The sequence below is a fragment of the Rhineura floridana genome, chromosome 10 (assembly GCF_030035675.1).
Source record: "Rhineura floridana isolate rRhiFlo1 chromosome 10, rRhiFlo1.hap2, whole genome shotgun sequence".
NCBI classification, from domain to species: Eukaryota; Metazoa; Chordata; class Lepidosauria; order Squamata; family Rhineuridae; genus Rhineura; species Rhineura floridana.
Genome location: NC_084489.1, coordinates 55912378 through 55928525, shown reverse-complemented (window position 1 = coordinate 55928525; position 16148 = coordinate 55912378). Strand labels below are relative to the sequence as shown.

General features: G+C 38.4%; 1 protein-coding gene across 2 annotated transcripts in view; it reads left to right on the top strand.

Annotated features, from left to right (window-relative positions):
• CFAP69 (cilia and flagella associated protein 69) overlaps positions 1 to 16148 on the top strand; it is a 60886-nt gene that overhangs the window by 3204 nt on the left and 41534 nt on the right. For both annotated transcript variants that reach the window (XM_061586867.1, XM_061586866.1), the window contains 8 exons: positions 929 to 991; positions 4103 to 4165; positions 5490 to 5599; positions 13196 to 13272; positions 13627 to 13725; positions 14189 to 14338; positions 14454 to 14631; positions 15451 to 15574. In XM_061586867.1, coding sequence (XP_061442851.1) covers positions 929 to 991; positions 4103 to 4165; positions 5490 to 5599; positions 13196 to 13272; positions 13627 to 13725; positions 14189 to 14338; positions 14454 to 14631; positions 15451 to 15574 — 864 coding nt within the window. The remainder of the gene's footprint in view (positions 1 to 928; positions 992 to 4102; positions 4166 to 5489; positions 5600 to 13195; positions 13273 to 13626; positions 13726 to 14188; positions 14339 to 14453; positions 14632 to 15450; positions 15575 to 16148) is intronic.

The window sequence follows — 16148 nt, the reverse complement described above, 5'->3', positions numbered from 1 at the left end:
CCAGTTCAGTTATCTTTTGTTTTTGGTTAGTAAGATTGTGCAAGCTTAGAGTTTCACAGTGTATAGAATAAGACTATGCAAACATTAGGACTTTTAGACTTTTCTACTGATCCAGGTAACAAAATGTGTAACTAGACGCTTTTAACTATCCTTGTGGGGATGCTCATGGAGGACAGGGGAGACACCTGCCTTTCCCAGAGACACTTCCCAGGCTTCTAACTGTGCACTACAGTACTGAACCAAAGCATGAAATATGTCTTGGGAACAGAATACATTTTATCCTGTTCCAAAATGGTCCCATAAACATCTCCATAAGCCCTGTGCATTGGCAGAGGTCTGATATTGTTGTGCATTTGTGCTTTGGATATCAGATCTTTGAAACATGTTTGATTCTCTTAGGATGATTAAAAGATTTATACAGAACAGTGTAATAAAAATTTTGTTGCCCATGTGTACACACTTTCTTTTTTGTCTGTTCCAACTATATATATGGTCAAATAGAAAATCTGATAGAATGTAAAGGTTGTTTTTTGCTTTTTATTGGATTGAATTGCCTTGTTGGTATGAGTTTTTAAATTCTTGAAACTGCTTTGGAGTTTAAGAAATGCAAAATACAATTTATCCAGATTTGTGGTACTTGTATTTTCTAAGGCAGTGGTTCCCAAACTGGTCTGCAGACCACTATTGGTCCATAAGCTTTATTCAGGTGGTACACAGTGTATTTAAAAATACAGTTAAAATACAGTTAAAAATCATACAACATAACACAGCACATTACATTTGCTACAATAGTCAGAAAAATCATTAAGTGGAAGTGAAAGAACAGTCTCCAGAACTACTAGGCAAGAAGTTGGAAAAGGAATGGAACATGTGCTATATGCTTAGCATTTATTAACTCTTTAAATATTGATTACATGATTTTTTTTAGAATAATCACTTGAAATCTGTGGATCTTAATCATGTTATCAAACTGCTTGAAGAAACAGAATCAGTAAGTATAACCAAATAAATTTAGGTAGATTTCTGTTTGTTTCAACTTTGGCTGGAAGATGCTCTTACTTCCCAGTAACTGTGCTTAGAATTGTAGAATTTGATCCATGCCTTTTTTATTATTTATTTCAACAATATATATATTGCTTAACACCCTAGCCTCTAGGTGGTGTACAATAAGGTTGCAAAAGATACTAGAGATCAAAGGCAAATCAGTTAAAATTAACCATAAAATCAGAGAAACTTACTTTAAATGCCTGCTGAAATAAAAAGGCACAAGTGTCGAAAGATCACAGGAAAGGATACTGTCTGATTCCACAGAATTGGGCCCACAATACTGAACACAAGACTTCTGGTGGTTATGTGCTTTGCATCCAAGCCATAGGAGACCACTAACAGTGACTCTCTCAATGATCTGAGTGATCAGGTAGGGATATAAGCAAACAGGTGACCCTTAACATATCCTAGACCCAAGTTGTTAAGGGCCTTATAAATTAATACCCAAACCTTGAACTTGGCCTAGTAGCATATGGGCAGCCAGTGCAAGCTTTTAAGCCCTGGAGTTATGTGCTGGTAGTATGTTCCCACCAACAGTCTAGCAGCAGCATCTTGCACCAGCTGGACCTTTCAAACCAGACCCAAGCGTAGTCTCACATAGAGCACATAGCAATAATCCAGTCATAGCAAATTATAAGATAAAAATGTGTAAAATACTTGACTACAACCAACATACAAATGAAATATGCTAACCAGGTATTCCTGAATTCCATTGTAAAACAAGGAAATATTGATAGAGTTTATTAAGACTATTGCCTTATAACTGTAAGTTGTTTGCATGCTGGAACAGTTGCATAATTAATGCACAATCAATAATAGAGTTTCCAAATAAAAACACAAAAACAGAGGAAGCTGCCTTACACTGAATCAGACCATTGGTCCATCTGTCTTAGTGCTGTCTACACTGATTGCCAGCGGTTCTCCAGGGTTTCAGGCAGGAGTCTCTCCCACCCCTTCCTGGAGATGCCAGGGATTTAACCTGGGATCTTCTGCATGCAAGGCGGCTCTACCACTGAGCTACAGCCCTTCCCAAACCTGAGCTTTCTGAAGAGGGATACTAACTGCAGTGGTAGTTGGCAGAAAAGTTTAGAGATCCCAGAGCAGGCTATTTAAGAGCATTTGAGAAGCTCAGTCATAAGTTTGTGTTTGCCAGCATGTAAACACATTTGTACTATAGCGACTAAAATGCTATCCTGTGCTTAGCAAGTGAACAGTGCCAAATAATCAGCCTTGCTTGCCACAGCAAACTGAAGACCTGTTTTGTCTGCTACTAGTGCAGTGTTGCTTTTGCAATAAGGATATAGTATAGTTCTAAATTAGCTGCTTGGATCTTTGTTCTATTCTCCATTTATTTTATTATTTATTATTTTAATTTATATACCGCCCTTAGCAGAATAGCTCTCAGGGCGGTGAACAAACAAGATAAAATACAATATATCATAATAAAAATCATAAAAACATATACAAACAACAAAAAAACACTACAAAAACACAATACGACAAAAATTAAAAAATACGGATTAAAAGATTAAAATGGTTAAGAAAATTTAAAATGCCTGGGAGCATAAAAAGGTCTTTACCTGGCGCCGAAAAGATAGAAGTGTAGGCGCCAGGCGTACCTCTTCGGGGAGGCTGTTCCACAACTCAGGGGCCACCACAGAAAAGGCCCTAGATCTAGTAACCACCCTCCGGGCTTCCCGATGGGTTGGTACCCGGAGGAGGGCCTTAGATTCTGAACGAAGTGAACGGGTAGGTTCGTATCGAGAGAGGTGTTCCACAAGGTATTGAGGTCCCACGCCGTGTAAGGCTTTATAGGTAAGAACCAGCACCTTGAATCTCGCCCGGAAGCAAATAGGAAGCCAGTGCAGACGTGCCAAGACAGGTGTTATATGCGAAGACCGACTGGTCCTCGTCAGTAGTCTGGCAGCTGCGTTCTGCACCAGCTGAAGCTTCCGAATTGTCTTCAAGGGCAGCCCTACGTAGAGCGCATTACAGTAATCCAATCTTGAAGTTACCAGAGCGTGAACAACGGAGGCGAGGTCGTCCCTGTCCAGATAGGGGCGTAGTTGGGCTACCAGACGAAGATGGTAAAACGCATTCCGTGCCACCGAGGCCACTTGGGCCTCGAGAGACAGGGAAGAGTCGAGAAGAACCCCCAAACTACGTACCTGTTCCTTCAGGGGGAGTGTAACCCCATCCAGAACAGGGTTAACATCCACCATCTGAGCAGGGAAGGCATTCACCAACAATGTCTCGGTCTTGTCTGGATTGAGTCTCAGTTTATTAGCTCTCATCCAGTCCATTATCGCGGTCAGGCAACGGTTCAGCACATCAACAGACTCACCTGAAGAAGATGAAAAGGAGAAATAGAGCTGCGTGTCATCAGCATACTGATGGCAACGCACTCCAAAACTCCTGATGACCGCACCCAGCGGCTGCATGTAGATGTTGAAAAGCATGGGGGACAAAACCGACCCCTGAGGGACTCCGCAATGGAGAGTCCATGGTGTCGAGTGATGTTCCCCAAGCACTACCTTCTGGTGATGATCCGCGAAGTAGGAGCGGAACCACTGCCAAGCAGTGCCCCCGACACCCAACTCCGCGAGTCTCCTCAGAAGGATACCATGGTCGATGGTATCAAACGCCGCTGAGAGATCAAGGAGAATCAACAGAGTCACACTCCCCCTGTCCCTCTCCCGACACAGGTCATCATACAGGGCGACCAAGGCTGTTTCTGTGCCAAAACCGGGCCTGAAACCGGATTGAAACGGATCTAGATAATCTAGATAATCGGTTTCATCCAAGAGTGCCTGGAGTTGGCTGGCAACCACCCGCTCTAAAACCTTGCCCAAAAAAGGGACATTCGCCACCGGTCTATAGTTGTTTAAATTATCTGGGTCCAAGGAGGGTTTCTTTAAAAGAGGTCTCACTACTGCCTCCTCCCATGCCTCATTGCTGTCCTACCTTCAAAAAGCACCTTGAATAGTAATTATGTGCGCAATGTTTTTAAGCATACTCCCCCATTTACTGCTGTCCCCCACCTTACTTTTTTAAGAGTAATTCAGAAGAAGAGCTTGAAGCACTAAAGAAGGTTACAAAACGCTACGAATATGGGATTGTATCCTTTTTCTGCTTCTTTGTTGGAAGAAAAAAGGAAAACAAAAGAATGAAGAAGAAAATGTGAAATAATTTTTGTAATATTTAAGTTAATTTCTAGTTTGCTTCATGTCAAATAGATTTATTACTCTAATATAGAATTGCCTCTCTGATACACTTTAAACAGCAAGTGGAAAAAGCTCAGGAATAACTGCAGCAGTTTGTTTTTTAATATAGTCTATATTCCATTACTTTTATTTATGAAATGTTATTACATGCCATGGATCTTTGAGGATAGATTAGGTTAAAATCTGAATCAATAATTACTTGCTACCATTTTCACAAAATAAGATATAAACAGGTCAGTTATATTGGTATAATGTTTGTGGCTTCAAAGAATGTCAGTATAAGTAAGATGTTATTGGCCTGAATGTGGGATAATATGAATTATGATTTGTCATGCAGTGGTTTCTACTGGGCTAGTACCAAATATGCTAGAATAACTAAATGGGAAAAGATGCAAGCAGTAGGTAATGATGATTTTGTTTCTCACATAAATCTGAGAATACTCTAGAATATTTTACAGAGGATACTGTCATTCCATCTATCAGACTGCATGCAGCTGATCCCAGCATCCTCTGCAAAAAATCACACTGCTTCATTAATGCCCCTAAAGTCTTGTTGCTCCAAGCCTGTTTGGGTGCTGGTACAGTTGACATAATGAGTCATTTACAGATAGAACAGAGTAGACAATATTATATTGAAGAAGATAATCTCGTTTTATTGTTTCCATAATGTGTGTTATAGCAAATAAAAAGCATACTTGTGTCAACTAAAATGCATACTAGACCAAAAGTTTGATGTATAACTTTGCATACGTGGGATTTCATTGGGGCCTGTAATCCAGAGCCCTACTTGTGACTAGTCCCCTCACAGCTGGCAACAGAAAAGCCCTGTCACAGACACAAATTGTACATGGGTTTTCTTTGTTATATGTCCAGTGTACTTAGTTTGGGTGTCTGATATATTTATTAAAGACATAAACAAGAAGAACTTTTAGGATTGGAGTGCCTCTTCAGTTAATCTAATTAACTGTTAGATGTCTAGAAATAGTTTATTCATTTTAAAGCTGGTCTGAGATCTGTGGACAATTTAGCTCTGTGAAACTTGTGTATTCTCTTCACTGTTAGAAATTTCGCAGCTGCTACCTCCTTGAACTTACGTTTAATTTTATAGCTGAAGCTTGACAGCTTTGTTACTCTTTCTATTCTTTAGAGAGGTTACTACACATATGTTTCCTTTTCTCTTAAACTCACAATTTTTCCTTGATTCTTTGTCATTACAAGCCTCTTAACGATTTAACGCAAATATCTAAAATTTTAAACCTATGTGCTGAAAGAATTCCATTCCGCAATGTTTTCATAGAACCTACATGTGAAATTCTTAAATTATATGGGTACGTATTTCATTATTTTAATGCAGTTTTTTATTTACAGGTTTCTACTGGTATTAGCTGATGTTTATATGCCATTTCTTTTGTCTTTTATGTACTGATTTTTCCCAAAGTCTTATATCTGAGGCTGCAAACATTTTGGGACTAGTGGTTGAGTGAGTCAGTGAGTGAAGCTACCATTGCAACACTGGGGCTCTATTACATTTATGCCTTAGGTACAGAGAAGCAGGATTCCCCGCAGGTCTTTTACTGCTTTAGATTGGTTGGCTTGGGATTATTTGGGAAAGAACTCTCTGTGATTTTAATGTTTAAAATACAGTAATATATGTAGTAGTTTTATGTTTTTATGAGCCATCCTGCACAAGATTGGAAACTTCAAAGTCACACCAGCATCAAATTTCTAGGAACCTGATTGACCAGGCACTTTAGGTTTTGCAACCTTTACTCAACACATTTACAAATGGTTTGCACATAATGATAAACCATGGTTAACAATTGCCTGTTTTAACACAATTGAGCAGCTTGAGTACCCCGTGTTGCTCCGTTCCTGACTTTCTTGTAACAGGAGGGAACACATTAGGGGCTGATTTAACATTATGTGCAAGCCAGCCTTGTTGGTTGTTTCCCTCAAACAAATGAGTGGTAACTTAAGAACAAGCCTTGGCTTCTGCTTGTGGGTGTTTTTTTGTGGGTGTTTGTTTTTATGAGAGAGAAAGAGGGAGAAACAACCCATAAGTACTGGTTTTCACTAACACTAAGCCAACCTCTGGTGTGTTTTCTCTCAGTGTGGCAAAGGCAGGAATGAGGGAAGAGCAAAACAGGCAATAATAAGCAATGTGCCAGCATGCAGCTCATCTATTTTAAACTATAGTTAACTATGGTTTAATGTTACATGTGAACTAAGCATTAGGCTGCAATCCTAAGCACACTTACTAGGCAGTAAGCTCTGTTAAACACAGTAGACATTGCAAGGAAACCTGCATAGGATTATGCAGTTAGCTACCTTCTCACTTACCCAGTCAAGATGGTAAAGGAGACAATATATTGCCTAGTACAATGTATTTTGGATTAAAATCAATGTCAGAAATTGTGAATTTAGAAGCAGGTAATCGTAAATGACTGAATTAATTTAAATGGAACACATGGTTCTCCTTTATCCCTCTTTCTTTCCCCTCCTACCTTTCTACCTTCCTTGCTTGAACACTTTTTTCCTGGCGTGTCCCACTTTCTTTGTTCTGTCAAGGAACTGGTCAAGAAGTGAGACCAACACTGGATAATTCCATAAAGAGGGGGAAGTCTTTCGTCACTCACTTGCACCATACTACTTGTTCAAAATGGCAAGCAGATGGAAATAGCTGCTATCCCAGGCAACAGGGACTCTTCTCTGTACTGTAGTCCTAGTTAATCTGTGCTTAGCCAAGGAAATTGTTGTCAGTCACCATATCAGGTTTGGGACTGGGATTCCCACTTCTGTAAAGAACCAATTTTCATTATTTATTTTAGTTTGGAATTTTGGAATCTTTTACGCTTTGAAATTAAAATGCTATTTATTTCAACTGGCAATATTTCTATATCGTACATTAATTTTGTGTTTCTAATCATAACTAATATTGAAAATGCTTTTCTTTGCAAAATAATTTGCCCGCATTCTGAAAATGTCTTTCTGTGTTTTCATTATCGTTTGTACTGCTTAGCTTTGCTGCCACATAGTGGTATATAAATAATTGTGTTTGTTATGAATGATAAAGGTCTCATGTAGGTATAAACCCTTAATAATAAATTGCTATCTGTTTAAGACAGGCTGAGCTACAGTATTCATTGCATTTTGTAAACATTTTTGGTACAGTCGAAAGTATTGCCCCCTTTCAACCTTTGTTCTTCAGTGCCTACAGAAATGTTCAGCTGCTCATTAATAATACTGTTGTGAGTTTGGGGGTTGGAATGGATGATCCCTGTGAGTCCCCTTCCAGCCTCTGATTTGGAATTCTGTACCTTGGGGCTGGCTCTGCTGGCCAGATGAGTTTCTTTTGTTAAGTAATAACGTGACCAGGTTGCTAATGGGTCTTTCAAGTGCCCAGCAACTGGTGAATGGGCCAGGAAGATCCTTTTGTCATTGAAACTATGCAGGAGAGCCTCCCCCCCCTCCTGGCAGCTAGCAGAGGTTTGTGTTTTGAGTGTGTATAGAGTGTCTAGAGAACGGCTGGGAACTGGAGGCAGGCAGAGAGGCTGACTCTCTGCACAATGGCTTTAGGATGCCTCCTGTAACACTGATGGAAAAGCTGGATATTGGACTGCTGATGCCTTGAACCCCTCCATCCTAAGCTCAGGCTGGAATGAGTGTAAATAAATAAACCAAATTTCATAAAGACACCACAGTCTCCACTGACCTTCTTCCGAAAGGAAACCGAACCGTGTATGAGCGCAGGGACCCCTGAAATCTCACTGCTCGGAGATTGAGGAGGCACACAACAATACCCTCTGTTGCTTTCAGCAACATCAACACATAGCAAAATTTGATTGGCTGTGTAGCTAAGTGATGTTATCCTATTTACTACATAATCACTTTAATTACTTATAGCTGATATAAGCCCTCTCAGTTTTCTTCATCACTTAGCTAAACCTGATTGGCTACACATGTTACAGTATCACTTAAGTGATTGCAGTTTGGTGGGATCAGTTGTCCATGTAGCTGATAGAGGAAGAAAAAAAATTAGAATTGCTACAAGGTTATAAAAGGGAAATAAGGAAAACAATTATCATGAACAAGATTGAAGAAAGAATATCCTCACAATTAAAGTTTGTAAGTTTTTTTCAGGAATTAGTATTACTTTTTATATGGAAAATCAAAACAGGAGAATATTAAGCCCAGACCCAGTTGAAAATAAATCACTGGCTCTTTCAAAGTATATATCACTGCTAGCCCTCAGTAGGCAGTTTTTACATCACATAACCAGAGCTTGGAAAAGTTACTTTTTTGAACTACAACTCCCATCAGCCCAATCCAGTGGCCATGCTGGCTGGGGCTGATGGGAGTTGTAGTTCAAAAAAGTAACTTTTCCAAGCTCTGCACATAACACACTGAGCCTCTCAGACTAGGCCCCTGAGCTTCTGCCTCTTCCTGTTTCCCTTTCCCTAATTTTACTCCTAATAGTTTTCTGCTGCTCCTAGTGATTGTAGCCATGCCCCATGTCTACATAGCAAGTTTATTATGATTGTACACATATGCAGCCCCCTTTAGGATACACACCTTAATGTGGTGAGTGGGTTTGAGAGTGTCGAAGAAGCTGAGAGCAATGCCAAAAGGAATCTAGACAAGAGACTAGACTCCTAGCAGGGGCACCCAAGGTGGAAGGGTCAAAGCTGAGACACCAGACTAAGATGCATCCAAACTCAGAGGAAGGCGATGGTAAACCACCTCTGAATACCTCTTACCACAAAAACCCAATGAACAGAGTATCCAAAATGCAACAGAAGAAAGTGCTGGAAGATGAGACCCACAGGTCAGATGGCACTCACCAAGCTACTGGGGAAGAACAATGGACAAGTACGAGTAGCGCTGTTACTAATGATGCAACTAGGACAAAGGCGAAAGGAAGCCCAGAGGCTGATGCGCACAGATGCAAAAGGAGATTCCGGAGTTGTACGACGCACACAGTAGGAACATGGAATATGAGAAGCATGAACCAGGAAATTGTCAAGCAAGAAATCGAACATATCAACATTACAATACTTTGCGTGAGTGAATTAAAATGGACGGGAATGGGACACTTTCAGGCAACTACAAAATATATTATGCAGGAAATGAGAAATTAAGAAGAAATTGGGTTGCTTTAATAGTGAGAAGTGAAGTAGCAAAAACAATTAGGAGCTACAATGCAAGGTCTGAGCGAGTTATATCAATGAGATTTAAAGGGGAAACCTATTAACATAACCATCATCCAAATCTACACTCCAACGGCAAACACAGAAGAACTGGAGATATTTTACACAGAAGTACAGGAGGAAATTGATCACACCAAAATAAGATGTGCTGATAATCATGGGGGACTGGAATGCAAAAGTAGGGAACAGAGAAGAACTAGGAATTGTGGGGAAATGGGGCCTAGGAGACAGAAATGAAGCAGGAGAAAGACTTATTGAATTCTGTGAAGCCAATAATTTGTTTCTTATGAACACATTTTTTGAGCAACCGAAAAGATGACTGTACACGTGGGCATCACCAAATGGTCAATATAGGAATTAAATTAATTATATAATTGGTAATAGAGGATGGAGAAGTTTCATACTTTCTGTGAAAACAAGTCCAGGAGGAGACTGTGGTACAGATCATGAACTGGTAATATCAAAAATCAGAGTAAAGCTAAAGAACAACAAAGCAATCATAATGCCAAAATACAATTTAAATAACATCCCAGAAGAATACAAAGATCAAATAAGGAATAGATTTGAGGGTTTAAACTTAGTTGACAGAGAACCAGAAGAACTGTGGGCTGAAGTCAGAGAAATTATCAGGGAAGAATGCAAAAAGACAATATCTCTTTTTAAAAAGAGAGAAAGACCTCAATGGATGAGTGAAGAAACTCTTAAAATGGTTCAAGAGAGAAGGAAAGCAAAAGGAGATAGAAACACGGTCAGAACCCTAAATGCAACAATACAGCAACTAGTACATAGGGACAAAGAGAACTATTACAATAGTTATTTTCTAGAAATAGAAGAGGACAACAAAAAGGAAAGAACAAGAGCCCTATTAAAAACGATTAGAGAAATGAAAGGGGAATTTAAACCAAGAGTAGGGATGTTGAATAATCAGCAGGGGAACACACTGACTGAACGAGATGAAATAAGGAAGATAGAAGCAATACACTGAAGAACTATATGGAAGAGATGCCAGGCTGACAGATTCATTTACAGAGGAACCGTACGATGAAGAACCAGAAATTTTAGAATGGGAGGTAAAAGCTGCTCTTAAAATACTTGGAAGAAACAAATCACCAGGAACAGATGGCATACCAATAGAGTTGCTACAAGCTACTGAGACGGAATCTGTCCAAATTTTGACAAATATTTCTCAACAAACATGGAAAAATAAATGACCCACAGTCTGGAAGTGTTCAATATACATCCCAATTCCAAAGAAAGGGGATCCCAGGGAATGCAGTAATTATCCAACTATTGCCTTAATATCCCATGCAAGTAAAGTAATGCTCAAGATTCTACAACAAATGCTCTTACCATATATGGAGCGAGAAATGCCAGACGTCCAAGCTGGATTTAGAAAGGGAAGAGGCACCAGAGATCATATTGCAAACATACGTTGGATAATGGAACGGACCAAGGAATTTCAGAAGAAAATCACCCAGTGCTTGATAGATTACAGCAAATCCTTTGACTGTAGATCATGAAAAACTATGGAATGCTTTAAAAGAAATGGGGGTGCCACAGCATCTGATTGTCCTGATGTGCAACCTATACTCTGCACAAGAGGCTACTGTAAGGACAGAATATGGAGAAACTGACTGGTTCCCAATTGGAAAGAGTGTGAGACGGGTGTATTTTATCACTCTATTTGTTTAATCTATATGCAGAACATATCATACGGAAAGCAGGATTGGAACAAGATGAAGGAGGTGTGGAAATTGGAGAGAGAAATATCAATAATTTAAGATATGCAGACGATACCATACTACTAGCAGAAACCAGTAATGATTTGAAACGAATGCTGATGAAAGTTAAAGAGGAAAAGCACAAAAGCAGGACTACAGCTAAATGTCAAAAAGTCTAAAGTAATGACAACAGAAGATTTATGTAACTTTATAGTTGACAATGAGGACATTGAACTTGTCAAGGATTATCAATACCTCGGCACAATCATTAACCAAAATGGAGACCATAGTCAAGAAATCAGAAGAAGGCTAGGACTGGGGAGGGCTGCTATCAGAGAACTAGAAAAGGTCCTTAAATGCAAAGATATATCACTGAATACTAAAGTCAGGATCATTCAGACTGTGGTATTCCTGATCTCTATGTATGGAAGTGAAAGTTGGACAGTGAAAAAAGCGGAAAGGAGAAAAATCAACTCATTTGAAATATGGTGTTGGAGGAGAGCTTTGCAGATACCATGGACTGCGAAAGACAAATGATTGGGTATTAGAACAAATTAAACCAGAACTATCACTAGAAGCCAAAATGATGAAACTGAGGTTATCGGACACATAATGAGAAGACATGATTCACTAGAAAAGACAATACTGCTGGGAAAAATAGAAAGGAGTAGAAAAAGAGGAAGGTCAAACAAGAGATGGATTAATTCCATAAAGGAAGCCACAGACCTGAACTTACAACATCTGAACAGGGTGGTTCATGACAGATGCTTTTGGAGGTCACTGATCCATAGGGTCGCCATAAGACATAAGCGACTTGAAGGCACATAACAAACACATATGCAGAATAAAAATGGCCACTGGGAAATACTGTTGGCCCTTGAGCATAAATTCACAAGGCCAATTGCCTTTAGTGAAGAGCTGTTATTGAGGTTAATTACAGCAGAATCCTATGAATTTTTTCTCATAAGTAAATTCTGTTATGTTCAGTGATGCTTACTTCTGGGCAAGTAGGTACATAGAATTGCTGTTTATCGCGAACAATCCAACCCCACTGATGTGATCACTTTAAGGAATCAGACACATTGTCTTTTCATTATTGTGTGACTGTTCTAGAACATGACTGAGTCTTCCTTATAATAATGCTCATTATTGTGAGTGCTCTACAATATGACTGAACCTTCCATACAATAATGCATGGACTGGAAAATAGATGCAGGCTTAGTACAATTACAGTTCATCTTCTTCTCTGGTATAGAAAGTAATGCACAACAAAGCCTGGGTATGTGATTTTTATTAGATTAGATTATTTACTTAAAGCCTTTTTACCCTGCTCGTCAGTCATGAAAGCTCGCAAAGCAGCTTACATAAAATCAATAGCTAGCAAGAGAATCACTGCTCACAGGTGTATAACTAAAAGACATGGCATAAAAGGAAAAGGATGGGAATGGAAAAAGAAGATGCAAACTCAAACACCAGCATGAAAGTTACAAAGTTCTTACAATGACCAGCTGAATGGAAATAATTCAGGGAGAGGAGGAGCCGAAAGAAGCTGGTCTCAGAAAAATTGGTGGAATGGCCCTCCTTTGCATCTTTCCCACTGTTGCAGCGAAATGAATCAGCTACTGCCAGATGACAGTTGGGGCAGAGGAGGAACCTAGTAGTGCTGGCCTGTTGGGGTGGACCCTGCTGCCCATCTCTCCCTCTTTTGCAGTCAGCTATTAGACAGTATAATGGCTTCCTCTTTCTGTTTATACAATGTTTTTTGGATTTTTGTTTTTTATCTAGTAGGACCTTCATATTTTCATGGACCCACCTATAAATATTAAGGTGAAATCGGAATAGCTGTAAATAACAAATTTATTGTGGGGAAAAAGATTCTCTTACGCATCTGATGAAAATGGTTGTTGCACGGAGCATATATCAACATCATGAAGAGGTTTTACCTTTATTGTACTTTCAATGCTGCTGTAATAACTATCTTGTTTAAATGTTGCAGGTTACCATTTTACAAAAAGAAGTTATCTGATGAAGCAAATTATGCCAAAGAAGTTCAAGAATCAATTGCACATTTGGGTAATTTTGATTGTGCATACACATTCAGACACTTTTCCTGTAGTTTTTCTTTAATATAATATGTTAATTTAATCATTAAGGCAAATTCCCATGTTTTATCTATCTATTCTTTAGTAGACTGTCATTGGTAATCTCCATTGTCCTGCATATAACATTTTAGAGATTCTTACTATATAAGAGACTAGTTCTTTGTGCTCCTGCCTCACTGAACCATCCACATATTTCAGTAAAAAGAACACTGATCTAATGGGTTCTCATATCCTAAGACATATTACTGGCTGTTGATTATTTTTAAAACCTTGCTGCCTTGCATGGCCTCCACACAATTTATCCAAAATTTGCTTGTTTCTCCAGGTTACTTGATGAGAGTGCCATGTTCTCAAGTAAGAATACAAATATGTAAGTGTGTTATTAGCTTTTACCACGCTGAGCCACCAAAGAAAGAGTTTGAAGGTAAAATGTGATTGCTGAATGATATATACAGTGCATAGGGGTTACTTCCAGATAAGTGTGCATGGGATTACAGCCATAGTCATTTAATTTATCATAGGCCTGGCTCAGACAGATAACCACCCTCCCCCAATAGTTTGCTCCTATACATAGAAAAGCACACTTTAACTCAATATGCTTGATTCCTAGTCATGATTCTCTTTTAAGAGATCATACTGTATGCTTGAATGTGTTTGTGTTCATTTTAGATTACCTTACAAAGAGACATTATAGCTTCATTCTGATCATTTTCAAATTTAGTATAATATGTTTAGAAAATCATTTCACTTGAGAAATTTAATAATTATTAAAAGTAGTGCCTTTCTGAAGCTTTCTGTAATAAAATCTTATCTGCCCACTTCATCCTTTGTCTGTTTTATGTTAATATTACATAATATGAGATTTCTTTAAACTATTGTTTATGCAGTTTACCAACCTGTAAGTGCAAACTATAAAAGGCAGATGGTGGAATCAGGAGGTTTAGCAGAAACTTTAGTCTTGGCGCTGACATTAGTTGAAAATCAGCTTCATGAGAAATTATGGATAATTAAAACACTGCAGCATCTTTCCATATCTGGTTAGTATAATTTATATATTTAAAATATCATTATAATCCTTGGTTATTTTGCTTTCCTATTTCGTACAACACTAGTGATACAAAGAACCTAATTATTGATCTTTTCATATTCCAGAGGCAAACTGTAAGCTTATGATGAAAGCTCAAGCACCAAGAAGTTTATGTTCTCATTTGAATGATGCCGATCCCTCTGGACAGCTGCTATTCCGTTCCTCAGAAATCCTCTGGAATTTGTTAGAAAAAACCTCCAAGGAAGAAATTATTAATCAGCTCAGTAATTTGGAATGTGTACAGTTAAGTGCACTCAAATTGCATATCAGCCTAGTGTTCTAATTGCTAGTTCATAAACTGTAAAGTGATGATTTTAGTCTTATATTTCACATTTTAGAAGGAAATTATATTTTCACTACTACCAAGTATTGATAATCTTTCAAAGTTATAGTAGATAAGGAAATATCGTTCAGTGCATTATTAGCATTCTAAAATCAATAGTTAAATGATAAAACATCATCTGAACTTTAGACATGTATGTCATTATGTGACAATTCATAATTAACTTAGGGAATTTGCTGCTGCAAAATATGATGATGACCAATGGCTTTGGTGGCTTCAAGAGTGGTTTAGTTAAATTCATGTGTCTGTCAGTAGTTACTCACCATAATAGCAAGTTGAAGCATCTAAGCTGAGGTAGCATGCCTCTGACTATCTTTTTCTGGGAGACAGTGCCTGGAGAGGAATGTTGCCTTCATGCCCTTCCATTGGGCATCCTAGAAGCATCTAGTGACCACTGTGCGAAACAGAATGTTAGGCTAGATTAGTTTTCTTTGGTATGATCTGGCAGGGCTTTTCTTATATTCAGAATTGTTGTCAGCAATCCCATCTTACTTCACACTAAGCAAAAAATCTGATCCTCTGTCTTGTAGTTAGTTCAAGAGTTTTGTAATGTAATATATCAAAACAGTTTAAATATAAGTGTAATTCAAGTAGATGAAGGAAAAAGTGTTTGGAATTTCAGATTTTGATGAGAAGTGTATGCTTTAGAATATTATCTGTATTTGATTAGAGAGAAATAGAGCATGTAAATTAAAATACAGAATTTATGTTTTTATCAGTGCCCTGAAGGAAGCATTTACAAACTTACTTTTACATGGTTCCCGACATTACGATCGTCAGCTAAGAAATGACATTTTGGTTATTGCCACCCTCATAGCTCAGAACCCAGGAGCACCAATGATTGTATGTATGCATGATTTTGAGTTTTGTAGATCCATTTCTTCCTGGTGTTTTGAAAAGAAATGTTTCAAAAAATAATTATATTATTATGTTTTGTTAGTGTCATCAAGTCCATTATATAGAAACAAATTCCCTTCCTTGAAATGTATTGTGTTACTTTGATAACTTGCAAAAAATGTTTCTTAGAATTTTGTATTGCAGACTAAAATGTTTATAACGGTGTTTTTCACTGTGACAATTAAGTCTGGTGAGTGGGGTAAAACTATGCCTTACTTATTTAAAAAGTACCCCCACATATTTATAAGATTCTCCCATTTTATGGGCTCAGAAGCAACCAAATTGCCTTAGAATGCTATGCATGTTACCACACCAGATCTGCCATTAAACTGTCCTGCTACTGTCCTAAGATGGCATTTAAACAATTAATTGGGAAGAAACATTTTCATAGCAGCCAATTGCCAATAGAAGATTGCTTATTAGTATGGCTCAACATCAGCATGAGAGCACCATATGTTCCCTTGGGCTAGTGTTCGTCCACTTAAGGCCACTCATATGAGAAGATGAGCCACCACGACAT